This window comes from Zootoca vivipara, chromosome 17 (genome assembly GCF_963506605.1).
Source record: "Zootoca vivipara chromosome 17, rZooViv1.1, whole genome shotgun sequence".
In the NCBI taxonomy this organism is placed as follows: Eukaryota; Metazoa; Chordata; class Lepidosauria; order Squamata; family Lacertidae; genus Zootoca; species Zootoca vivipara.
In genome coordinates, this window is record NC_083292.1 from 34,015,350 (window position 1) to 34,041,265 (window position 25,916).

General features: G+C 50.1%; 1 protein-coding gene across 3 annotated transcripts in view; it reads left to right on the forward strand.

The window, feature by feature from the left end:
- Nucleotides 1-12,770, forward strand: part of KCNN3 (potassium calcium-activated channel subfamily N member 3) — a 92,367-nt gene extending 79,597 nt beyond the window's left edge. For all 3 annotated transcript variants that reach the window (XM_060269989.1, XM_060269990.1, XM_035099031.2), the window contains 3 exons: nt 1,863-1,990; nt 2,909-2,978; nt 6,516-12,770. In XM_060269989.1, coding sequence (XP_060125972.1) covers nt 1,863-1,990; nt 2,909-2,978; nt 6,516-6,812 — 495 coding nt within the window. In that variant the 3' untranslated portion in view covers nt 6,813-12,770. The remainder of the gene's footprint in view (nt 1-1,862; nt 1,991-2,908; nt 2,979-6,515) is intronic.
- The last annotated feature ends 13,146 nt before the right edge of the window (nt 12,771-25,916 follow it).

A 25,916-nucleotide genomic window follows, 5' to 3' on the forward strand; every position in this document is an offset into this window, starting at 1 on the left:
TCCTGGAATGCCTCTCCTGATTCCAACAAACCCAGGCCCTTAGAGTTTCTTCGAGATCCTTCTCTGGGCTGAGGGGGTGGGTGACAAGGGTGTTGTTGTTGTTGTTGTTGTTGTTTTAACTTGCCTTCACCCTAAGGTCCCAGGGCAGGTTACAGCATTAAAACACAGTATTAAAAATACAATTAAACTGGATCCAAAATTTAGCACAGCAACTCATTACCAGAGGGTTGGGGCATCTCTGGATATCCCTGTCTGTGGGATATGCCCCTCGGCAGCAAGGCCACGCTGGTGCCTTGTGTTGGCGTATTTTTTGGGTCATTAGTCCATCTAGACACGTGCAGAGTGCAGCTCCTTCTGTGTATCTTGGGCCGGCTCCTTTTCAGATCCCAGGATGCTGTTCAACACGTGCAGAGTGCAGTTCCTTCTGTGCTAGTAATTGTCACCCATTCCGGGATTGAAAGGGAAGCCTTCGTGGAGAGAGGGGTGGCATGGATTCTGGATCTCAGGCCTGGCCTGCCCCAGAGCCTCTCTCTTTACTAATTAAACCCACGAAAATGGCATATGCAATAATCGGGGATGTTGGGAGTTATAATTCAGCTTCATTTGGAGGGCACCACCTCGGAGGGCTAGCCTTGCAGAGCGTCACAAAAGCCGGTTGCACTTGGTATCACCTTCCCCATCCTTTTGCCCTCCCAACACAGTTGTGCATCTAGGATTATTGATCGGTTGGCCTGGAGCCAAGGCGGTAGCGTTGCTTTAACCCTACGCGTGCAGAAGGAGCTGCTTTGCCGTCTGCTGGCCATTTCCATTGTGGGGCTTCCGTAGCTGTGAACTTCTACCTCAGGCCCATGGGAAGAGAAAGCGTTCCTCTGAGCATTTGCAGAATGCCGTCTCTTCACACCATATATTGGTGCTATGATACTCTTTAAACCGCCATGGCTTCCCCCAAAGAATTCTGGGAGCTGTAGCTTGTTAAGAGCGCCGAGAGCGGTTAGGAGAGCCCCCTACCCCCGTGCCGCCATTCCCCTCACAGACCTGATTTCTCAGAGAGGTTTAAACAGCCAGTTCTTCTTCCCATGTGGCTCAGGGAATTTTAGTTCCCGAAGGGAATTGGGTTCTCCAAAGGACCCTCAGGACCCTTTACAGTTCCAGTAATTCTTTGGGGGAAGCCACAATGGTTAAAAGTGATATCATAGCTCTTTGAATGCAAGGTGTGAATGTTTTTCTGGGTTAACCACAGCCAGCCTCTGTACCTCTTAACACTTATTTGCGGTTGTGAAAATTTACGGCAGGCGCCGCTAGCTCAGGGTGGCTTTTGGGAAGGGGCCGACCTGACAAATGGAGAAATGGAGAAATGGACAAATGGCTTGCCGGTGGCTCTGAGCTGTGGTTTTCAAAATGGAACCTCTTTGGGCAGAGGCAGTCTACCTCTGCCAGGGACTGCTCGTGTGTGTGTGTGTGTGTGTGTGTGTGTGTGTGTGTGTGATGAGTAAGAGGGCCTGCTCAGCCCTCATTGGACTGTTTTGGGGTCGTCGTCCCCAACTTTTAGGATTTTTTTTGCAAATAAAGATCTGATGTTCTTATACAAATGTTGAACTTTATCCCAAACTGCTGTTCCTGGAAGGAACAAAATGTCAGCTGCAAAAGAATTGTCACGTTTTACCTGAAGATGGAAAAATAAAGGGCTTGGTGAGAGCCCTCTGCTCTGTGAGCCTGCCTATTCCTTCATAGAGCATAAGATCAGTTGTTGGCTATGTGCTGTTTTGGGGGAGGAAGAGAGGGAAGAGGGAAGGAAAAGGTGCACTTCACCTGGGCAGGTGAGCTAACCCCGGGGCCTGGCTTTTTCTCCTCTCCCCTTGCAGATCAAAAACGCCGCTGCCAACGTCTTGCGGGAGACCTGGCTCATCTACAAACACACCAAACTGCTGAAGAAAATCGACCACGCCAAGGTCCGGAAGCACCAGAGAAAGTTCCTCCAAGCCATTCACCAGTAAGCCATTCACCATTCTTTCTCCTCTGTTCTGCCACGCTGGCATCTCCCAATTAAGGGATTGCAGGTTGCAGAGCCTGCGGAGAGCTGCTCCTGGGACGTCGGGAGTCGCTGTAGCCATTTGGAGCAGGGATTTTCTGCGCTAGGTGCAGCAAAGGGCTGCTTCTGTCCTAAGGCAGCTGAGGAAGGGCTGTGGGTCCGGGGAACAGCAGCCACCTCACACACAGAATGCTGTGAGTTGAATCCACAGCATCTCCAGGTTACTGATCTGGGAAAGAAAAGTAAAAAAAAAGAGGTCAGTTAACAATGGAGATGCTGGGGATTGAACCCGAGGCCTTGTGTATGCAAGGCAGATGCTCTGCCACTGAGCTACAGCCATTCTCTTTCTGCCTGGAGAGCCTCTGCCAGCCAGTGCAAACACTACTGGTTTGCAGGGGTGAATTGTCTGATTCAGTCAAAGACAGCTCTTCGTAGTTCTGGCCTTCAGGCACCCTGGGGTAGTGCTGTTCTGGCTTCGTACTGAGCGGCACGCTCTCTCTCCTCGAAGACGGATGAAATTATCCAGGCCAATTCCAGTCTGTTTAGTTTAGTTCAGTCATGGCTTAGGAATGACTGGCTTTGGGCCTGGTAGATAAACCGTCCTGGTGCGGGTGCAGATTTAGCCAGCAGATTAATCCAGGATGGCGTACAGGTGAATGGGAAGGGGCTCATCTATGGGTCTTCCTCCGGTAGCGCTGTTGGCAGTGTTTGACCTCCAGGCAAAGGCTCGGCTTGCCAAGGTTCTAGTCCTCATTGGGAACCCAGCAAAGCAGCAGGGCTGGTGGAATCAGAGCTCTGGGCTTTGGATTGGGTGGGGCAGGCGGGATGCACCTTTTGATGCCCGCAAGCTGATTGGTTGCTCTTTCCCCCCTTTTCCAGGCTAAGGGGTGTGAAGATGGAACAGAGGAAACTGAGTGACCAAGCCAACACCCTGGTCGATCTTTCTAAGGTAACCGTCTCTCTCCCTCCCAGGATTTGAGACAGGAGTGGGGAACCTCTTCCCCAAACCTGAGAGCCGTATTCCCTTCTGGGCAACTTTCCAGGGGCCATGTGCCTGGGGTGGGCGGGGCCAGAGGCAAAAGTGGGTGGAGCAACTAATGCAGATTTTACCTTTATACAGTGGGCTAGTTTCTGCAAATGCACTCACCCTAAGAGGCATTATCTAGCGCTGAAGAATGGCAGAAACGTTAAAGGAGTCAGGTCCAGGGAATGGTGTGGCCTGGCGAAGAGAAGTGCTTTGGGGAGAGTCCGGGGAGCCAGACAGAGGCTTGGAGGGCCACATTTATTATTATTATTATTATTATTATTATTATTATTATTATTATTATTGATTTATTACTCACCTTCTAAAGCACCGTCTCCAGGCTGTTTACACACAAGACAAATAGAACAGTTAAAGACCCATTGAACTTGGCCTGGTTGCAGATTGCCAGCCGGTGCAAATTCCTCCTGCACCTAGGGTGTCCATACGCTAGCAGGAGTTTGCCCCCGCAAGCAGCATAGCCACTGTGTTCTGCAACGGCAGCCACCAGACCAACCCCCAAGGGCAGCCCCACAGAGAGCTCCTAGCAGTAATCTAGCTGTCAGGTTACCAGTGCATGGACCCCTGTGGTCCAGGCCGGAGGGTCCCCCATGCCTGATTTAGGAGATGGGGATGGGATGAGGCGATTTGAGTCCTGCAGGATGTATCTGTGGACTGGCTTGGACTACACCATCCCCGACGTCAGGATGGTGCCAAAATTGCATTTGCGGCTGCTTGGGTGTGATCATTCTGCCCGGACACTGAGGTCCAGCACTGAGGGCCTTCTGGCGGTTCCCTCGTTGCGAGAAGCCAAGTTGCAGGGAACTAGGCAGAGGGCCTTTTCAGTGGTGGCGCCTGTCCTGTGGAACGCCTCCCAACAGATGTCAAAGAGGAAAACAACTACCAGACTTTTAGAAGACATCTGAAGGCAGCCCTGTTCGGGGAGGCTTTCAATGTTTAATAGATTACTGTGTTTTATTTTTCTGTTGGAAGCCGCCCAGAGTGGCTGGGGAAACCCAGCCAGATGGGCGGGGTATAAATATATTATTATTATTATTATTATTATTATTATTATTATTATCTGAAGTACCTCACAATGCAGCCATGATCTTTCTTCCGAGCCAGCTCAGGTCCTTGACAAGGCTGTGTCCTCCCCCTTGCCCAAAATCCATTCCCTCCAGCCTCTCTCGACTGCATGGGGATTCTGAGTCAGGGAGTGGTGGCAGAGGTGGGAGGCAGCAGCGATCTGGCACCTTCCATGCGGGGCTTCCCCGAACGTTTGGTTGCCAGGCAACCCTGTGGAAGGAAGTAATAACACACAGTCTTCTCGGCTCAGACCTGCGACGGGTGGCGGTGCGTGGAGCAGGGAAAGAAATGTGCTTACCTAATGGTGCTCACTGCTTGCTTGTTGCTTGCTTGCTTGCTTAAGAACATCGAGAAGAGCCTGGCCGGCCAGCCAGGTTCCTCCATGGGAAGCCCACAAGCAGCGCCTGAGCCCGAGAGCTCTCTCCCCTCCTGTGTTTTCCAACAGCTGGTATTCAGAAGCATGGCTGCCTCCCACTAGCCTTTGTGGCTAGTAGTTGTTGTTGCTAGCCCTATTCTCCATGAATTTGCTGGGCCTCTTTTTAAACCATCCAGGTTGCTGGCCATCCCTGTGGAACTGAAGCCCACACACTTATCCCCCTCTGCCCTCCCATCCAAGCAAGCAAAGAGGCCTTGCTGGTTTTAATAACACGTTCCAGCTGGACACGAACACTTGTTGTTGTTTAGTCGTTTAGTTGTGTCCGACTTCGTGACCCCATGGACCAGAGCACACCAGGCACTCCTGTCTTCCACTGCCTCCCACAGTTGTTGGTAGCTTCGAGGAGACTGTCCAACCATCTGGTCCTCTGTCGTCCCCTTCTCCTTGTGCCCTCCATCTTTCCCAACATCAGGGTCTTCTCCAGGGAGTCTTCTCTTCTCATGAGGTGGCCAAAGTCTTGGAGCCTCAGCTTCACGATCTGTCCTTCCAGTGAGCACTCAGGGCTGATTTCCTTAAGAATGGATAGGTTTGATCTTCTTGCGGTCCATGGGACTCTCAAGAGTCTCCTCCAGCACCATAATTCAAAAGCATCAATTCTTCGGCGACCAGCCTTCTTTATGGTCCAGCTCTCACTTCCATACATCACTACTGGGAAAACCGTAGCTTTAACTATATGGACCTTTGTTGGCAAGGTCAAACACTTGAGGAGGGTACAAAGCAGGGCTGGTGAAGGGGCGTGGCCTGGAGAGACAGGGGTGGCTTGAGGAGAGAGGGTATCCCCAGGGTTAGTTAGAGAGGGCTGGAGGGCCAAACTACAGTTCTCAGGATTCTTCCGACACCCTTTTGGCCCCTATGAGTTGGTTCCTAGGCCCTCATCCCCCTCGCAGAGCTTCAGTTTCCACCAAAGCTATTTTTCTAGAAAAAGAGGTGCCGGGCCTCACCGTGAACTTGTTCACCCTTGTTCTCTTGTAATGGCAATGCCGCCCGCCTAAGAGGTGCCGGAACTGAGCTCCGCTGAGTTCCAACTCAATAAAAGCCCTTATTTCCACAAGGGTTTAACATTTAATCCCTCTTCGTAGGGAGCTCTGGAATTTGTAGCTCTCCAGGGGTAATGCGGGGGGTAATGCTAACAACTCTTTCTTTTCCTTAAAAAAAATTATTTATGATTTTCAGTTTTATACATTTCAATAATTTTACAGTCATTTTAACATTTCAAAACTTGACTTCCTTCCCTCTCTTTCTGCGGTTCCTTAAATTTATTTTTAATACCTTCTGTGTATCCAAATTAACTTGTTCATTTATTCTTCTACTTCAAACATATACTGCAGGTTATTACAATAATTCCACCTCTCCTAACAACTCTCTGTACCCTTAACAAACAACGGCTCCCAGAATCCTTTGCAAACCACTGCTGTTTGAAGTGGTATCATATGCTTTAAATGGATGTTGCATTCGTGGTATACAACCCTAAGTGACCCGAATGTAGCCTGCTACCGTGTTTTCCCGAAAATAAGACACTGTCTTATATTTATTTTTCCTCAAGAAGACACACTATGGCTTATTTTCAAGGGATGTCTTCTTTTTATTATCTAAAGGCAGCCCTGTTTAGGGAAGTTTTTAATCTGTGATATTTGATGTATTTTAATGTTTGTTGGAAGCCGCCCAGAGTGGCAGCGGAAGTCAAGCCAGATGGGCGGGGTATAAATGATAAATTATTATTATTATTATTATTATTATTAATTACGCGTCCAGCCTTGCCTGTTCCTTAGCGCCCTCCAGAACTGCGCCTATCACCATGTCTTAGTTTTGGGGTATGGCTTATATTGCGCAAATGCTTAGAAATCCTGCTACGGCTTATTTTATGGGTATGTCTTATTTTCGGGGAAACAGGGTAATTTGCCTCTTCTTAATTTTTTTTTTTTTTTTAAAAAAACAACCCACAGATGCAGAACGTCATGTACGACCTCATCACGGAACTGAACGACCGGAGCGAAGACCTGGAGAAGCAGATTGGCGGGCTGGAGTCCAAACTGGAACAGCTGAACAGCAACTTCCACTCCTTGCCCTTGCTCATCACGGACGCTCTGTGCCAGCAGCAGCAGCAGCTCCTGGCCACCATCCTCGAGGCCCGGGGGGTGAGCAAGGGCATGGGCGCCCCCCAGACGCCGCTCTCGGACAGCCCCTTGGGGGTCAGCTCAACCTCTTTCCCCACCCCTTATACCAGCTCCAGTAGTTGCTGAGCCCCGTCGGACGTGAGGGAAACGACAACGACAATGACAACACCACACACACACATGGGTCTTTGTTATCCATGTGGGGGTGTCAATCCTGGCCCTGGATGGGGGGGTGGAGAGCAGAGGGCCCCAGCCGCCGCCTTGTGGGGTCGCCTGGAAACAATGCGGGCTCAGCTCGGTGGTAGCGCCCCCTGTTGTCGGGGTGGGTTGGGGTGGGGTGAAATGGGCGTTTTCGGCAGAGCCCCTCGCAGTGGCGTTCGGTGGACCGTAGGAATCCACGTTCAATCTCAGGTCTTCAAAAATCGAAAAACAAGCCAACTCCAAGGGCATCGATGCAACGGCGCAAGGTAGGGGGACCATTCCACTGTGTTGGACCCCAAGCCACTGGCAATGGGGTTGTTCATCTCCTTCTCTCTTCCCTGGTTGTTTTTATTTTTTTAAACCATTATTATTCCTTCTTCCCCTCTGCGCATTAAGTGTCTTGCCGAAGAAAGTCAAAAGGCGACCGGGGAGGTGGAGAATTGGCCCCTCTGCTGAATCTCAGCAAAGGTCTCGAGGTATCATCCCAGCTCCCTCAGAATTGGTTTTGCCAAAGAGACCACCGTAAAGGTACCCTTCGTGGCCTCTTCCGCGTTGGGTCTTTTTTTGTTTTTGTTTTTTTTTAAAGCAAAGGGGAAAATGGCAGGTGTCTCCTTTTGCTGAGGCCTAAGAAGAGTTCCCTTGACTTGGAGAGATCAGAAGTTTTCCACCACTAAAGCTGTTTTTGGTGTGTCCTTGCGGAGACGAAGCAGCGATTTCGACGCATCCAGATGATCTGGCGTTTGCCCTCCCCTCTCCATGGGCCAAGGAGATTGCCACCGAGGAATTGGGTTTGCTCAGATTCCGAGCACTCCAAGAAACGCAAAGCAAAAGAGAAGTTGTGTTCTCCATCGTCCTCCTGAGAGAATCACCCCGAGCCCGTTTGGCTCGCCAGTGGTGCTTTGAAAAACCACATCCCTGTGGGCCACATCGCCACAACCCTTCTTTAAACGTTGCGGTTACCAGCCTGAACTGCGTTGCTGCTGCAGTTTCCAAGGGCCTATCCACACTACAAACCTCTCATCTGGGCTTCCCAGATTCATCAACCTTTATTATTAGTAGGGCTTCCCTCCCCGCAAAGCATCCTGGGAATTGTAGGTTTGTTTCTTTTTTTATGGGGGTGGGTAGTTCTGCACTTTCAAAGGCTCCGCGGCCGACAGCCATTGGCGATTGAACTGGTTTGAACCCGGTTTAAATGTAATTCGCTATTGGCACTTAAATAGGTTTGCTCCCGCTTTGAATTGCCACATAGACAATTAGGCTGCACACTGGTTAATGAAACTGCAGTCAAAGTGGTTGAACTGAATTGCCACTGGCAATCAAATCAGTTCCAAGCCTGGTTTGAAATGCCACTGGCTTGCATTTGAAGGGTGTACAAGCCCTGGGATTTTTCCACACCGGTACAGAGGTGTGGAGTACACAGCTTATTTAAAAAGAAAAATTACTAGGAATCATTAGGAAGCTGCCTAATGCAGAGTCAGACCCTTGGTCCATCTAACTGTGTGTTGTCTACACTGACTGGCAGCGGCTGTTCAGAGTTTCAGTCAAGGGGGAATTTCCAGGCTCTGTTGGAGACACCAGGGATTGAACAGGTTCCCTGCCACCGCTGCCTACCGGTAAGTCATGTCTGAATCCTACCATTGATTCATTGAGCCCAGGATGAGCTCTTCCGATTCAGCTACAGCCCATTCGGAAATGCGTAAAATGCCACCATTCGCATTTGCGGTTAGCGTATCCCAGCCTAACCCTACCTCGCAGGGGTGTTGTGAGGATAAAGTAGAGAGGGGCAGAGAAGTGGGCATGCCCCCTTGATCTCCCTTGGAGAAATGGCAGGATACCATTTTGCAGTGTGCGAAATGTAAGGCCTCCCAAATAATTCATTTCTGGATATTAAAATTCCTCCGTGCACCACTGGCTCAGATCTGGAGACGACCTGAAGGCTGGAGACGAGAATGTAGCCCCAAGGGCGCACACATTTTCAGGGCAGACTATTAGATTATCCCCCTCCTTCCCCGAGTAACTATGTGGCCTTGAGAACAATCTAGAGAAATGACCCACTGCCCACATGGGGGTGGCAATGGCCTCGACCCAGCTTTGCTGTGTATGAAGCCTTAATGCTTAGCCCAGCTGCCTCGTGCTTAGAGTCATAGTGCAGAGTTAGAAGGCACCCCAAGGGTCATCTATTCCAGCCCCCTGTAATTCAGGAATCGCAGCCAAAGAATCTCTGACAGATGCCTGCCCAACCTCTGTTTAAAAACCTCCAAGAAAGGGGAATCCACCACCTTCTGTGTAGAACGGCTCTTCCCGTCGGGAAGCTCTTCCTAATGTTTAGCCAGAATCTCCCTTCTTGTAATTTGAAGCCATTGGTTCGAGTCCTACCCTCCGGAGCAGGAGAAAACTAGCTTGTTCCCTCTTCCATGTGGCAACCTTGAGATATTTGAAGAAGGCTGTCATATCTCCCCTAAGTCTTCTCTTTTCCAAGCTAAGCATACCCAACTCCCTTAACCGTTTCTTATAAGGCTTGGTTTCCAGGCCCTTGGTCATCTTGGCCACTCTCCTCTGCAAACCTTCTGGCTTCTCAATCTTCCTAAACTGTGGTGCCAGAACTGGACACAGGATTCCAGGTGTGGTCTGACCAAGGCAGAAAACAGTGGTACTATTACTTCCCTTGATCGGGGCACTGTACTTCTGTTGATGTAGCCTAGAATAACATTAGCTTTTTTTGCTGCTGCATCATGCTGTTGACTCATATTCAGCTTGTAGTGTACCAAGACTCCTAGACCCTTTTCACATATGCTACTGGCAGGGAACCCCCATTTTATGTTTATGCAGCTGGTTCTTCCTGCCTAAGTGCAGAATCTTAACATTTGTCCCTGTTGAAATCCATTTTTTTGCTTGAGCCCAGTTCTCCAATCTGTCAAGGCCATCTTGCAACCCTGTCTTCTGCAGCATTAGCTATCCCTCCCAGTCTGATGTCTCCTGCTGCTGGTCAAAAGGGGTTTGTCCATTCCTCCCGAAGGGGGCCAGACCCACTCTTTACCTCGCCTGCTTTTCACACCCTCCCTCGCTCCCTCTGGGAGCATGGAGCAAAACAGCCACAGCCCTCTGCTCTGAACCCTCCCTTCCCTTTTGTCAAGGCGATGGTTGCCATCACCCCTCCACTACCACCTGTTTTTTTGTCAGGCAAATGCCTCCCTCTAGCACAGCTCCGCATTCAGGCTGTTTGGGGTAGGGTGGGGAGGCCTTGGCTCGGCTTCTCAGCCCCACGAGGAGGCTGCTGGCTCGTTCCAGCGAGAGCCGAGCAGGTGACTCTTCATGTTCCCTTTGAACAGGCAAAGCAAGCGTGTAATTGCTCAGCGATATTAATTACGCGCCGCCCTGCGGCTCCAGTTAATTGCGAGCAAAGAAAGGGAGGGAGAGAACACCCCAGGTAGATCTAAGTGCTTTCAGCAATTTTTCGGCATGTGGGGTTTTATTTCGGGGAGTGGGGGGGAGATGCATGGTCTTTTGTCAAAACTCCCCTTCAGCAGCTGTGTGTGGCTTTTCCGAACATCACAAAAAGCATTAAACGGGGAAGAGGGAGGGAGGGAACCTGCCACTTAGCGAGGATGGTAGGTGGCCCGTATTCCTTGCAATTGAAGTTGCTTAGGAAACGGAGCAGAGCTTCAGGGGCAGGATCCTTAAAACGCCCACTGGAATCTCCCCCCCATGCCAGTTTGGGGCTTTTGAGAGGCCCTGTTTCACCAGGAAATATTTGGAGGAGGGTTATATATGGTGCGAGCCACTCTGAGTCTTCTTGGTGAGTCCCCGGGGCTCCCAGAAAAGCTGGGATTTGTCTGAAGCGATCAGAACGAGGACATTTTGCCTGCCAGCCGGGGTACACTTAGCTAGGTGGGCCGAATGGTGCGACTCAATATAAGGCAGCTTCCCCTGTTGGGAATGGAGCTGTGGCTCAGCAGTAGAGCATCTGCTTTGCATGCAAAAGGTCCCAGGTTCCGTTCCTGGCATTTCCAGTTGGAGATGTTAATGTCCCCCGCCTGGAGAGCAGCTGCCAGTCAATGAGTTAGATGGGCCATTGGCCTGGCTCTGTATAAGGCAGCCCTTCCCTGCATTCCTTTAGCTACATAAAAGCGAGTTAGGGCACTTCCACCACGAGGAAAGGAAGACGGAGACTGGCTTGAAGCTGCGTCCATCTCTAGCATCTATGAGGACTAGAATCTTTATTTTGAAGGGAAGGGCCGCCCCTCATTGTTAAAGCATCTGTTTTGCAAGCAGAAGGCACCAGATTCAACCCCTGGCGTCTCCAGGTTGTTGTTTAGTCGTTTAGTCGTGTCCGACTCTTTGTGACCCCCATGGACCAGAGCACACCAGGCACTCCTGTCTTCCACTGCCTCCCGCAGTTTAGTCAGACTCATGTTCGTAGCTTTGAGAACACTGTCCAACCATCTCGTCCTCTGTCGTCCCCTTCTCCTTGTGCCCTCAATCTTCAATCTTCGTCTCCAGGTAGGGAGGGAATTTCCCTTGCCTGAAACCCAGGACAGCCGCTGCTGCCAGCCAGTGTCGACATACCTGAGCTAGTTGGGGAAGCAGTCTGACTCTGTATGAAGCAGCTTCCTGTCTCTTTATGCCCAACACTTCCACTCATCTGCATGCTTCTTTTTGCTGTAAATCCTCATTTGGCAGCCCTGTGAGACAGGCAAGAGTCTTCTGGCCTCCCATGTGGCAGATGTGAAGACGGAGGCTCAGGGAGAGAAGGTCGGCTCCTCAAAGACTCCACGCAGAGGGCAGAGGTGCAGTTCGAAGCAGGCACACCCACCCCTCCCAATTCCTCTTAGCCACCCTGGTAGGGGGTAGCACGGTGGGCAAGGGGCTTATGGGGAAATTCCAAGAAGAGAAGCAGCGGCAGCCCACACAGTTGGCATGGAAAGAGCCTCATTCCATTTCAGCACCCAGGACAGCTCTACTCTCCATTTCTCAAGGCAAGCCTGTCTCTACCTCAAGTTACTCAGAATGCAGACTCAGTTCCACATTGCAGGACTCCTAGCAGCTGGTTTCAATCATGGGAGAATAGCACAGGAGGAAAGGGTTAATTGATCACTCCCTTGAGCCATTTCAGATCCCCAATGGCTGCTAGTCTGGAAAAGTTACTAGCCTCTTCCCCTCCCCCCCCTGTTGATCATTTCTGGCTATATCAGTCTCTTGGGGACAAGAACAGGTTTTTGGGGGGTCCATTCTAGAGAGAGAAAATTGCTGTCTGCTCGGCTGGAGGGCCTCTTTGCTCACCCTGGCGACCAGGCAAACCCCTGTTCCCAAAGCCACCTCATTCTTCTTACCCCATCCCTTCTGACAGGGATCCAGAGATGGGAGCATCACACCCTATCTGTTTGGCTGGCAGGATCTCAGCCCCCCGTCTGCCCCTCCTCGTCTCTCTGGGTCAGGCCCCCCCCTTTTTTTTGTGGCATCGCCCGCCATCGCTCAAAGCACCTGTGTTTCACCGGAAATGAGAAGAGCCCGTCATAACTGCACTGGGACCGGAAGCTAGAAAGAAGATACGGGCTGCAATGAACGTTTAAATGAATTTCATTGAGCAGCCTGTTCCAAGGCAGCTGATAGGCAATTAACTACAAATTGAAGGTTCTTTTTGGGAGGCAATGATTACAGACTGCAGGCTCAGATTTAACACCCATCCTAGTAACTACTTCACTCACCAGAGAGCACCCCCCCCTTTTTTTTTACTAAACAGAAATGAGCCCGAGACACACTGTACAGCTGGAGGTGCCAATCTTGCAATTCCTTATAGGGTTGCCAGACTCAACAGAGGACAGGATTTCTGTGCCTTTAATTGCCCTGCTCTCTTTTGAGTCTGGAAACCTTAAAGAGAAACCAGCAGACCCTTGTTTAATTTCCAAGCAAAGGGTCTGCTGGTTTCTCTTTAAGGTTTCCAGACTCAAAAGAGAGCAGGGCAATTAAAGGCACAGAAGTCCTGTCCACTATTGAGTCTGGCAACCCTAATTCCTTACCAGTTTTGAGGGGCTTGGTTTAGAAAGAGCATGTGAAATTCTGAGGTCTGGGGTTTTTCTTACACCACTTTGGGCAAGGGGAGAAGATTGCAGGATTGAGGGCCCCCCCTTCAGTTAGAACCCCTTTTTCAGAAAGTCACCATCTTCACGAGAGAGAGAGATTGCAGCTTACCTTAGGGAGGGAGTGCCATGGCTCCGTGGAAGAGCCCAACCCCTGCTTTGCATGCCAATTATCCCAGGTTCAATCCCCACCATCTCCAGGTGTAGGGCAGAGGATAGACACCTGGAGACATCTGCCAACTCGGGAGAACTGCTGCCAGTCAGTGTGGACAAGCCTGAGCTCATCTGACTCAGTACAAGATCGCTTCCTAGGTTCTAGTGTTCTGGTCATTTATGGCATGAGGAGAAAGTGCTGAAGCATTCAGTTCGGTGGCGCATCCTGACATTCCAGAGTGGTACAGTCTCAGCAGAGCCGTATCAGGTGCTTTGTTTTTACTTACTGAATGTGTCCATCAGCTCTGGAGTGTATTCCTGACACCAAGACACCTTGCAGCAGCTCCCACCCCCGGGGACCTTAAAAAAAAAGTAAACAAGCCATCTCTGCCACTGAGGCGACACACCCAGGTATACAAACCTGGTTTTGGGTGGGGTGGGAAAATGGGACAAGAGAGACGTCCCCTTCAGCTAACCATTTGGCAAAGCAATGAGATGCCAGGCACAAGATAAATGTCATATCTGCACCGTTGAAAGCACTATGGTACCTCTTCAACAGCTACGACTCCCCACCCCCACCCCAAAGAATTTTGGGAGCTGTGGCTTGTTAAATGCAACGGCAGTTGTTAGGAAACACCACTGTTCCTCTCTCAGGGCTACAATTTCCAGAGTCTCCCGGGAAGAGGGATTGATTGTCAAACCACTCTGTGAATTGTTGCTCCGTGGGGGGAATAGCACGGTCTGCCAACAAATCTCAGCATCCTTAAACTGCAGGATTCTTTGGGGGAAGCCGTGACTCCTGAAATGGGCATACTGCTTTTGAATTAGGGTGTGGATGTGCCCAAACTCCATTCTGCTGTTTCCTTTCTGCCCCACGACCCCTTCCTTGCTCCCCAGGAGGCAGCGTTGGCCCCTCACCTAAATGGTTTTGAAAGAGGATTAGGCAAATTCATAGGAGAGAGGGCTACCAATGGCTTCTAGCCAGGCATGGCTTTGAAGGCTGCTATGCTTCTGAAGACCAGCCGCTGGAAACCTCAGGAGGGGAGACTCCTCTTGTGCTCGGATCCTGCTTGCCGGTTTCCCACAAGCTTCTGGTTGGCTACTGGGAGGACGGGATGCCTGCCCAAGATGCGCCACTGGTCCAGGGCAGCAGGCTCTTCCCTATCTATGCTCATTCTCTGGACTTCGCCATTGTGGGCTCAGGTTCCAGCCACCTTCCCACAACTTCTCTCTGCTAAGAGTGGGGTGCTAATAATCGCCCATTATCTAGAAATGCCGGCGGAGGCGGAGGAATAGGGGACGCTGGTACCACCGAGAAGGTGTTGGCAACAACGGTCCTAATTGCCACCCCAGCAAAGCCACTATGGTCTGACCCACAAATGTCTACCTGCCCCCCCCATCAGAAAGGAGCCAAATAGCCGGAGCAACTGCACACCTTTCCAAAACAGCTGCATCTGACCTAGCCTGGCGCTTGATGCGTTTCTCGAGACAATAGAGCTTCGATGTGGAAGCTGCACTTAAAAGCTCGCTTTTTTCTTTTTTTCTTTTTCTTTTTTTATTAAAAAAAAGATTATTAGGGGAAAGCATAACCATAGTTTTATTTTACCTATGAAATATATTGCTATATTATAAAGGATAATATTGTAACTTTCAAGTACTCCTTTTGTATCTGACGAGCTAGTTTATAGACGGGCAGTTTGGCGAGGGTGGTCCTGCCTGCCCTTGCTTGCTCCCGTGTGATTGTTTCTGGGGTTACGGGTCGCTTGGCAGACAAAGGGGACGTGGCGTGGTGCCTCGAGACACGGCGGAAGGTTTTCAACTGGTTCCAGGCTGGTTTGAAGTCTTCTGTCGCCGTCCCACCACCCAAGGAGAGGAAGCCTGAAAGTGGGATTAGAGAGATCTCTGCTGGAAATTCTCTGCACCTGAAGGTAAGGCTTGAAAGGTCTGTAGCTCAGTGGGAGAGCATCTGCATTGCATGCGAGAGCTCCCAGGTTTAGTCCCCGATGGCCTCTCCGGATAGGGCTGGGAGAAACCCCCATGTCTGAAATCATAGGAAGCCGCTGCCAGTCAGCAGAGATAAAACTGAGCTGAATCGACCGGTGGTCTGACTCACCATAAGTCATCTTCCTGTGTTTATGTCCCTAAGCCCCACAAAACAAAACATTCTCCACCAACAACCTGGAAACTAGTTCTGCAAATCAGTAGCCTTCAGGTTTGGTGGAGAATGCGGGCAGAGGCGATTGTTTTCTCTCCCAGTAGAGTTTTGGAGTCATCAAAGCAAAAATGGACAGGACTCTGATTCTGGCAAAGCGAACAAGCATTTTATTTGCAGAGCTGCAGAATTGACCCCTGGGCTTCCTAAGACTCTTAAGAAGAGCCTCGCAGATCGATCGGGCCAAGGATCCATCCAGCCTTGCATCCTCACAAGGGCTGAGCAAGATGCTGCTTTGGGGGAGCTTGAAGGCAGGGCCTGGGCGCAAGAGCAACTCTTCCCCCACTTGCGATTCCCAGCGGCTGGCATTCAGAGGCACATTCATGCCTCTTGACCACCCCACTCCCATGAAAATGGCAATGATGCACTGACATTTGAGGGGGAGCGAGGGCATACACAAATGCTGGCTGTTAGGTGTGATGCCTAAATGGAACCCCTACCTTTCCGTTTCCTTGCTTTCTCCCCACACCTTCCAAACACGCTTGCTCTGCGTCCCTATAGCATAAGGAGGATTTCATTGCAACAGTGAAACCAGAAAGGGCAGGCAGGAAGAAGGGGTTCTTTCCGATGGCTTGTGCTTTGCCCAAACCATTCACTCCCCTGAAGGTCTTTTAGAAGCAGGGAGTGGGCACAAAAGCAGATTATAGCTACCCCCCTGCCTCGCGAACTGAATAGGAACCTCATTAGCTGCCACATGGTCTTTTCTCTCCCAGCCTCCACCTTTTAGCGAGGGCTGGGGAGGGCTTCCGCTGCCACCCTGAACTCTGCCAGCGCTTTGTTTTTCATTAAATATGGGATGGCTGTTGGGAAAGGCCAGGCACAGCTGGACGCCCACTTTGCTGTATTGTGGGTTTAAAACCTTCCGTGGCTAATTGCCAGTTTGGCCTTCTTCCCCGCGTTGGACCTGTACCAAGCTGGCTCTTGTTTTCTGAAGTGTGACTTGACTCAGATTTCATTGCCATCAAATGTTTTTAAAACCCTCTTGCCCAGCCACCCACTCTCCACTCTTGCCCTCCTTCCCTTATGTACACACACTTTCTCTCTGCTTCTCTCGCTTTCTCTCTCTCTCTCTCTCCTTTCCTTCTTTCCTTCTCTCTCTCTCTCTCCGCACCATACAGTTAAAGCATTGTGATACAACTTCAACCAGTCATGGCTTCCCCCAAAGGATTCTGGGAGCTCTTGCTTGTTAAGGGTACTGAGAGTTGTTAAGAGACCCCCCCCTTTCCTCCCTCCGGGACTGCAGTTCCCAGAGTGCTTTAACAAACCCTCTTCAAAGAGAACTCTGGGAATTGTAGCTCTTTGAGGGGAATAGGGGTCTCCTAACAGCTCTCAGCGATCATAACAAACCACAGCTTCCAGAATTCTTTGGGGGAAGCCATGAGGGTCAAGATTTGGCACCCTAGTGCTTCAAATGTAGACTGTGCATGTGTCCACACACCCACGCCCAGGCTCAGTCAGTAGAGCACGAGACTCTTAATCTCAGAGTCATGTGTTCGAGTCCCATGTTGGGCAAAAGATTCCTGCACTGCAGGGGGTTGGACTAGATGAGGCTTGTGGTCTCTCCCAACTCTGTAATTCTGCGAACATGTTTATATCCCACCTTTCTCCCAAGTTGGGATTCAAGGTGGCTTCCAACATACAAAAACATGAAGCGCAAACTAGTTAAAATACACTGAGAAGCAGCAATTAAAATACAGTCTGCCCTGACAGCAGCCCAGTAACTAGCCTCGTCTGCAGCTTAGTTTTCAAAGTCCTGTCTGAATAGGCAGGTCTTAGCCTGCCTGTGGAAGGAAAGCACAGAAGGAGCCGGTCTGACCTCTCCGGAGGGGATTCCGCAATATGGGAGCAGCCACAGAAAAGGCTGTGTCTCATGTCGCCCCCAACCATGCTTCTGGGAGAATGTGTGTTCTTGGACTTGTAGAAGAGTTTGGATTTGATATCCTGCTTTATCACTACCCGAAGGAGTCTCAAAGCGGCTAACATTCTCCTTTCCCTTCCTCCCCCACAACAAACACTCTGTGAGGCGAGTGAGGCTGAGAGACTTCAGAGAAGTGTGACTAGCCCAAGGTCACCCAGCAGCTGTATGTGGAGGAGTGAGGAAGTGAACCCGGTTCCCCAGATTACGAGTCCACCGCTCTTAACCACTACACCACACTATAGCTCCCATCACCCCACAGCATGGCCTGCGGTCTGGGTTAATAGGCGACAACATCTTGAGGGCCATAGTTTCCCCCTTCTGCTTGCAGAGCAGCTGGTCTACTCAATGAGCAACTGTCCTGCCTTCAGAACACAGGAAGCTGCCTTTGTTATACCAGGTCAGGCTACTTGTCAATCTAGCTCAGTTCTGCTTTCTCTGACTGGCAGCGCTGGGGGTGCGAGTGAGTACGTCTTGCATGGAGATCCCACCTGACTTCCCTGCCTTGTCCAGCTGCTCTGCCTTGAAGAGGTGCTCCACTTGCCGTTGTCACCTTTGAACATCTCCGGGGAATGCTGCTGTTAAAGGCAGAAAATCAGGTGGCCGCTTGAGAAGCTGGCAACCCTAGTGTTGATGTCTCTTAGACACTGGCACTGCGACAACCATGCAGTGTGCCTCATTCAGCTTGGTCACCTGCGTACAACCTTCCGAGCAGTTCCTGGAAGGGCCTCTACAGAAGCTCGAGAGGGACAAAATAGGTCGGCAAAGCGGCAACAGAGTCTAGTGCAGGGATGAGGGAACTTGTGGCCCTCGAGACATGGGACTCCCAACTCCCATCAGCCCCAGCCATTATGATCAATGTTCAGGAGTGATGGGAGTTGCAGTCTAAGAGCATCTGGGGGAACACAGGCTCCCCCACCCTCCCTGCACTAGTGATTAGGGCCAGGCGATACCTAGTTTCCAACTTCATGATGTATCACCAGCTAAACATCGCGATATACCATGAGGCCTGAAATAAGGATGGAGCTAGGTAGAGGCGTTGGCTGGCTTCACGGTTTCCCCCCACATTGTGATTTTTGCATAGCACCCACCTACGATTTGCATTATATTGCCAGGTCAAAAACGATAAAACCAATATCATGAAGCCCGTTTGGGGCAGTATATCACCCAGCCCTAACATGCATCATGATTCACAATCTGTTGCCAGGTCAAAAACTAGGAAATTGATATCACAATATGCACTTCAAAGTGGTTTTGGACCTTATGTTGATATATCGCCCAGCCCTACTTGTGATGCCTTTCACCCATTTCAAGTCTCAGAAGACTGATGCAGGAGGCCAAGGGCTGGATTTTAGTGGCTGGATGGGGCTTGCAGACCGTCAGTTGCAGACCTCGGGAGCTAGCTTGAAGGAGATCAAGGAATAGAAACTATTAGCATCATGAGTATGTCCCCCCTGCCCCCCCCCCCGCCTCTGGGCTTGTTAGTAAGGTTGCCAGCTGACCCAATCACCAGCCTGCTCCTGTGCCTTTTAAGAGTAAACGGCAGGTGTGGCTATTTCCACACACACACACACACACACAGTGTGCTTGCAGGCCGTGCTGCTGCTTTGTGGTGGAGGAGCTGGCACAAGCAGGAAAAGTTGGCAACCTTAAGCAGCCATGCTTTATTGTGCCCGAGTTGAGGAAGACAATTTTTTTGGGGGGGGTTGTTGTCTTTAACCAGAGGGGATGGCACAGGAGGGGGAAAGGAGGAGGTGGGGGGGAGCAATTGGCAATCTCCAACAACCGTGTCCCGTCCCCCCACCACTCGAAAAATAATAATCAGCTCTGTACCCAGAAACAATCATGTCTGAATCCAAACTAATGGCTTTAACCTGTTCACTGTAAAGAATCAAAAAAGTAAAACTAAAAAAAAGTGCCTTGGACTTGAATCTCAAGAGGTCGTTCTCTATGTCTTCACCTATGCGGGTATATAATTTATGTAGATACCTACATAGAGAGACACGGAAACAGCATATACGTGTTAGACAGTCCTGATATAAAAGGCTTTGAAACCCTTGTGTTTTATCACTCTTTCTGTTCTCTGTCCTTTCATTCCTTTCCCAGATCAGAAGATTACTCGGGCCCATTCTCTCCTCTAATTTTTATTAAGTATTCCCTCAATCCATTATCTATTTGCAATTTCAAGCCTCGGCTTTGAGATAATCTTTCCGCAGTCTTGCTGAGCTGGTGGGGAGACATGTCAAATTATAGGAGCATGCAGCAGCGTTGCACAGAAAAGCAGCTGAATAGCTCTCTCCACCCACCCCCCTTTTTCTTTTTCTTGCTAATTTTACCTGGAGAAAAAAATCAGATAAGCCTGACACAAGGGAAGTCAAAAGGGAGGCTGAGGGTGTTTGAAAGCTGCAGATCTGGGAGAGCTCTGCCTCTCAGCTGATTGGAAAAGAGGTGTTGGTGGTTGTCAGGGGGGGGCTATAGAGTGTTTGCAAACATTCCAGTTGCTCAAAAAGTTGTTTTTTTTAAACCATGTCATGCAACATCAACGCTGCCTTTGGATGTGTCATTGAGAAATGAGGGAAGGATCAAATTTAATTGCAAATTTAAACCGCCATAGCTTGGCCACAAGACCTGTGCCTTCAGCTGATTTCAAATGAACCTACCTTAGCGGCTGGCTTGTTCACTGAGAAGTCACGGAACGTTGGCGCACATTCCAACTTCTGAAGTGTTGCGGAAATGAAGAAGTGTCCCTAGATACTCGGTAAACATGTCAGACTCCCCACCTCCTGCACACTTGTAACACCTGGCTTAATAACATTGGTGTACTCAGCATAAAGTATTTTCATACGAAGCCCCGGTTCTCTCCCCTCCCCCCCATTTAATCTTGAATCTCTCCAAGAACTGGCTCTGCGAAAAACCTCCCCCAAGATCCTGTGCTCAAATCCTGGTTCTGCAGATGAAAAAAAGAGATTTCCCATGCTGCAAATAATGGTTGGCATGTGTGGGATGGAGAAAAAGGAGTAATGGTCCCCCCGGGGACTCTGAAATAACCACTGCCTGTGCCTCCTCGAGGCTCGAGCTACACCTACTGCAGAGTAAAACATTCGCCAGTCTCTTTGTTCTGACACTGCTGCTTAAATCTTAACAAGCTGAGACTTTGTGGAGTGGTTGAAGGGCTGGGGATCCTCAGGTCTGGGAGTCCGATACGGCCCTTTAGGCCTCTCAACCTGGCCCTCCAGAGCTTTCGCCTGGCTGAAATGTGTCCTTGAAGTGCCATACTGCCTCTTGATTGCCTGGGTTGAGAAGCAGGGGGAGAGCTATTGAAACCTCTGGCATTTGCCTGGTTTAACTGATGCCTCTCTTGCTTGGCCTGCTTTTTGCTGCTGGCCCCTGGAAGGCTGAGTCTGCGAGGATGCGGCCTTTGGACTGGGAAAGATCCCTCCCTCTGTTACTTATTCCCTCTTGGTCCAAGCCCCTGCTCAGGAAGACCAGAGCATCCTCGATAGATGAATGGCATCCCTGAAAGGGAACATAGCAAGCAGGTAGACCAGGCAGCCCTAGCAAAATGAGCCAGACCAAATATCTCCCTGCTCCCCTCCCTTCCGGATGACCAGCTTTATTGATTTGTTTGCAAGGAGATTAGATGATGTTTGCTACTTAAGCAGCACCCGTTCAGATGAGATTGTGGGGAGCTTAGACGACGTTGCATCGAGGCAAGTCTCGCACTTTTGAGTGTATATTCCCTCTCATTGCAGAAAGTTTGCCTTAGCTGTCAATCAATGGAGGGGGAGTCACGGAATGCTGATGAACAGTCCAACTGCTGATGTGTTGCAGAAACAAGGGTGCCTAGATATTGGACGGAGATGCCAAACTATCTCCCTACTTTGCTGTAGTCCTGGTTTGATCCGAGTTAATAACATTGGTATAGTTGGCATGAAGTGTTTTCATTTGGGGTGGGGTAGCAGGTGTGACGGACGTGCAAGACCTCCCAGCCGACTTCAGTTGCACAGGACCCGATATTCCTGGCCCACGACTGAATCCCACCTGAAAAACAGCAAGAGTTTGGGGGTGCCCATTGTCTCTCCAAAACCAAAGGAACGCCTCCGCTCGGGAAGAACTGCATTTAAAATTAAAACAGGCAGCAGGCAGGCAGGGAGGGAGAGCGAGGGAGGGAGACGCCGTGAATGTTTAAGACTCTGTAATAAATTTAGAACCGGAATATTACCGCTGCGGTGAGCCGATTCGCCTGGGAAGGCTGAATGGAGATGTCGGATTATGGGAAGCTCATTCATCGCACTGGTTTGCCCTCGGGGGGACCTCTGCACCAGGAATGGAAGTCAGGAGGAGAGACTAATCCGCTTTTGACAGTATCAACCGACCCTCCCTCCCCAACACACGCACACAGCCCCAACCACACACATCAGAGCAAAGTACATTATGTCTCCTCAGATGTAAGTCCCGTTGGATTCAGTGGGGCCTATTCCCAGCTAGCATGTTAGGATTGCAGCCTTGGATTGACAATTTGCTGCCCATTCATGCTATCCAAAATCATCTGCTTGAGACAATGATCTCACGCTGTCTAACGTTGCAGATGTAGGACTTTGGCTGTGACAAGAGTGTCTGGACAAGAGTCACAGGTTCCGCAGCCCAGGTCTAACAGCAGGGCCAACTGCAGTGGAAAGGGGGCGGCTATTTTTGCTCCCATGCACTGGGTGTACACCGAGCAGAACCTCGTCGCTTGGCTTCAGTACTTGGGCATGTTAATAAAACTACACGCCTCTTGAGAATATGCAGAGTGCCTTTCCCAACCACCACAAGTACTTGTGACCCCTCTGGTAATATTCTCTAGTCAGAGTCATCTCCTGTCATGGACTGTCTGGGTGCAGAGGAGCGAAGTGATGGGATGAGCCAGCTGGGGAATCCCCAAGGGAAGAAGACTCAGAGCCAGGGGGTTGGTGGTGGGACGACGATAAGTGGTCAGAGGGAGCAGGCAACAGGGTATAGTGAGCAGGAAGAGGCTGTGGCAGAGAGCAGTCCAGAATCGGAGGCAGAAGTGGAGGCTGGAGAAGGGCCAAGAGGCAGAGTGGAGGCAGGCTGTTGAAGAAGCCAGGGAGTCTCCCTCTCCTGCTACGACCAGTCCCGTCCCCTCTGTCCATCTCCTAGAACCTGCAGAGGTATTATAAAGGGGGCAAAGCAAAGACAGACAAGGCGAAGTAGTCCCGGGTTGCAAGGGAAGGACCTGGGGGAGGAGGAGACTTAGGGAGCTATTGGAAGGCAGGGACCATCGGTCCTCGCAAGTGCCTCATTGGGGCAAGACTTTCTGGGAAGAGTTGCTGTGATCGCTAGGCCTGAGCTGTTCTGTTTCTTTGAATAAAGAGTTAACTTCACTGGCACCTTGTGAGTTATTGCTGACCTGTGCCCAACTCCCACCTTGACATCTCCTCTCTCAATAGACGTAGAAAGAGGGTTCCCCACAGACCAAGAGTGGGGAAACCTATTGACTCCCCAGCTCCCATCCGTTCCAAACAGGAATGGTAAGAGATGACCCCTTGCCATAAATCTTTGTGGAAGAGAGCTGTTACGGTAGGAAGTAGGCATAAATAGGAAGTAGGCATTTTAAGAAAGGACACGGAATCGTTCCACCCATCACTCAAGGGCTTCTTGCTGACCAAAGGCCCAAAAGCTGCAACTCAAGGTGTACAGCTGTCAGAGCCCCTCCCCGTTTAATCAGCTTTATTTGAAGGGTAGAGCTCTGGTCATCATTGGATCCTGATTGGTGATCTAAGAAGCTGATCAAAGTACAGTATAACCTTGGCTGCAGCAACATCTGCACCCCTAGGGAGCTGTCCCTGGTACTGAAATAGTTGCTGCGTGTAACCAAAGCTCTTGTTTTTATCTGCTTGCTACTACAAGCATCTGCTTGCTGCTGGTTGTCTTCTCTTCCAGGCCTGTTCCCTGCCCCCACCCCCTTACACCTCGCCTTGGAAAGGATATTGTAGAGCTGTAAAAGATTCACAAAAGGGTAACCAAAGTGATCTAGGGGATGAAATGACTGCCCTATGAGGGAAGGTTTCAACGGTCAGGACTTCAGAGAAAAGGTGGCAAGAAGGGGGTGGTATGTTATAAGTTTATAGAATTAGGCATTGCAAGGAGGAAGAGGGTAGAGAAAATTTTTTCTCCCTCTGTTGTAGCACTAGAACTCATGGACATCCAATGAAGCTGAATGTTGGAAGGTTTGAGCCCCACGTTGAGCAAAAGATTCCTGCATTGCAGGGGGTTGGACTAGATGACCCTTGTGGCCCCTTCTGACTCATACAATTCTATGATTCTATAAAACACTTTCCGATGGCACAGATCAGCCAAGTCCTTTCTGCTTTCTCCATTGCTGTTGAAAGGAATGAGTGATGGATACTGGGCTTTGAAAATGAAAAGGGAGAGGGGGGAAACCCTCAAGCAGGTGTTGAATCTATTCTTGGTTGAAATGTCAGCAGCAATTACTGGTCTCTGGAGGTGAGCGGAGAGAGAAGGAAGCAAAAAGGCAGCCGGCCTCTTTCCCCAGCACACATACACAAACCGCCTTTGCTTGGCTGAAAAGTGCTGTGGCATTTTTCATATGAAAGACAAATGGGTTTGGGGGCCATTGTCGGGCTGGCAACCAGCATCAGCAGATGGGAGCCAGCAACCGTGATTGGACAGCCGAGGCCCCAAGAGTCGGCTTCTCTTCATCAAAGGGCGATCAATGGCTACTAGCCATAATGGCTCAGCTCTGCTTCCATGTTTAGAGGCAGCAATCTTTCTGAATACTGGAAGCCCCAGGAGGGGAGAAGACTTGGGTCCCACTTGCAGATTTTCTGTTGAGACATCTGGCTGATCACTGCGACAACAGGACGCTGGACAAATAGCTCAGTTGATTAGAGCATGGTGCCAAGCTTGCAAGTTTGACAAATGCATATTCCAGCATTGCAGGGGGTAGACTAGAGGACCCTCGGGGTCCCTTCCAACTCTGCAACCCTTTGATTCCATGACTAGATGGGTCATTGGCGTGATCCAGCAGGCTCTGCATGTTCAACCACACCCATGTCCAGCAACATCAGGAGAGACATGGATTCCTGTACACACAGAGAGAAAATAGTTGTGACTCCCTGTTTCCCACAAACCAGAGCTCAGCTTGCCCACACTCGTGTTATATTAGAAGGGGTTGCTAATGTGCTGCCCTTCAGATGCTGTTGTGGGAAGCTGGGTGAGTTGGGGCCTTGGATACACTGCCCTACAAACCTCACTCGGCCCCTCAGCCACCCCGCTCACACTTGCCTGCCTGCTTCCTTAATAACAACCCATCCAGGGAGGCCCTGCCTGTCAGCTTCCAGCTCCTCCCTCTCTGCGTAGCTCCTGTGGAACTCAGCAGGGACAAAACTTGAATGAGTCGCTTCTGCTGGTCAGTGGCTCTGGCGCCACCTACTGCCGGGCTCCCTTCCTTGCGCCCAACCCATTCCAATGCACACCAGTCTCTGTATTTGCCCCTTATAGAACAGGGCTGGATTAAGACCTTTGGAAGCCCTAAGCGCTTAAAAGATTCTGGTGCCCCCATATGCGGTATATCTAATTCAGAATATAAGCAATAATAACCCGTAAAAATACATCTTTATTTTTTTTGAAATGAAACGGAACAATCAGTAAGATGGAAAATAATGTTTATTTTTGTATAACTTTATTTATATTTGAAATCCCTCCCCCCCCTTTTCCTAAGTGCAAAGTCCATGGTAAATCCAGCGATGGAACATTTATTTATGTGGTGGCCCCCCTTTCCTGGATGCCCTACGCACATGCTTGTTTTGCTTAATGGTTAATCTTGCCCCATTGTAGAGCTCATCGGGGAGGAAGAAGATGGGGGCAAAAACAAACAAACGAGAATTGAATTGGCTCTGGCGCCACCTACTGCCGGGTACCATTTTTGCATTTCGGTCCACTTCCTGCTTTGGAAGGTGTCAATCATGCTTGCCTTTAAATGCCTACCACTAAATCAAATTCCTCCTTCATCCCTGCTTCAGAGAGGCTGGAGCATGTCGCTCCCTACCAAAGGAGGCACAGACCACATTCGCACCATGCATTTAAAAGCAAAGCGACAATTCCTTGGGAAGCTGGATCGACTGTTTTTAACCTCTCTAGGAACTGTCGCTCTGCGAGGAAAATGGAAGGGGGCTTCCCCTAATAACATCTCTCAGCACCTTTAACAAACCACAGTTCCCATGTTTCTTTTTGAGTGAAGCCATGGTATCGCAGAGCTTTACACGTTTTGTGCGGATGTGGCCACAGTCCCGTAGCACATTTACAAAGTCTAAACGCAGTGGTGGGAAAGCGAGTCTATGAAGCAAGCGAACAGCCAGCGCTTGGTATTTAAAATGTCGCTGCCTGGATCTTGCCGCCGGCAAGAGATGATCAAAAGAAGCCACCATCTGCACCTGGGGCTGTCTGAAGTCAGCTAATGGGTCTGGAGCCCAGCAAAGGCCTGCGATTCTTTTGTAGGGTGGCAGGGGATTGTGGGTAAGAAAGAGCTTGCCTGGGCATGCTGCAGAAAGACCACAGCTAACCACCAGGAGAATTCAGGTCTTTGAGGGTGTCTCATTCATAAGAACTGAAGATCAAAGAACTCTCTCATGTAACTGCTCACAGGCTCT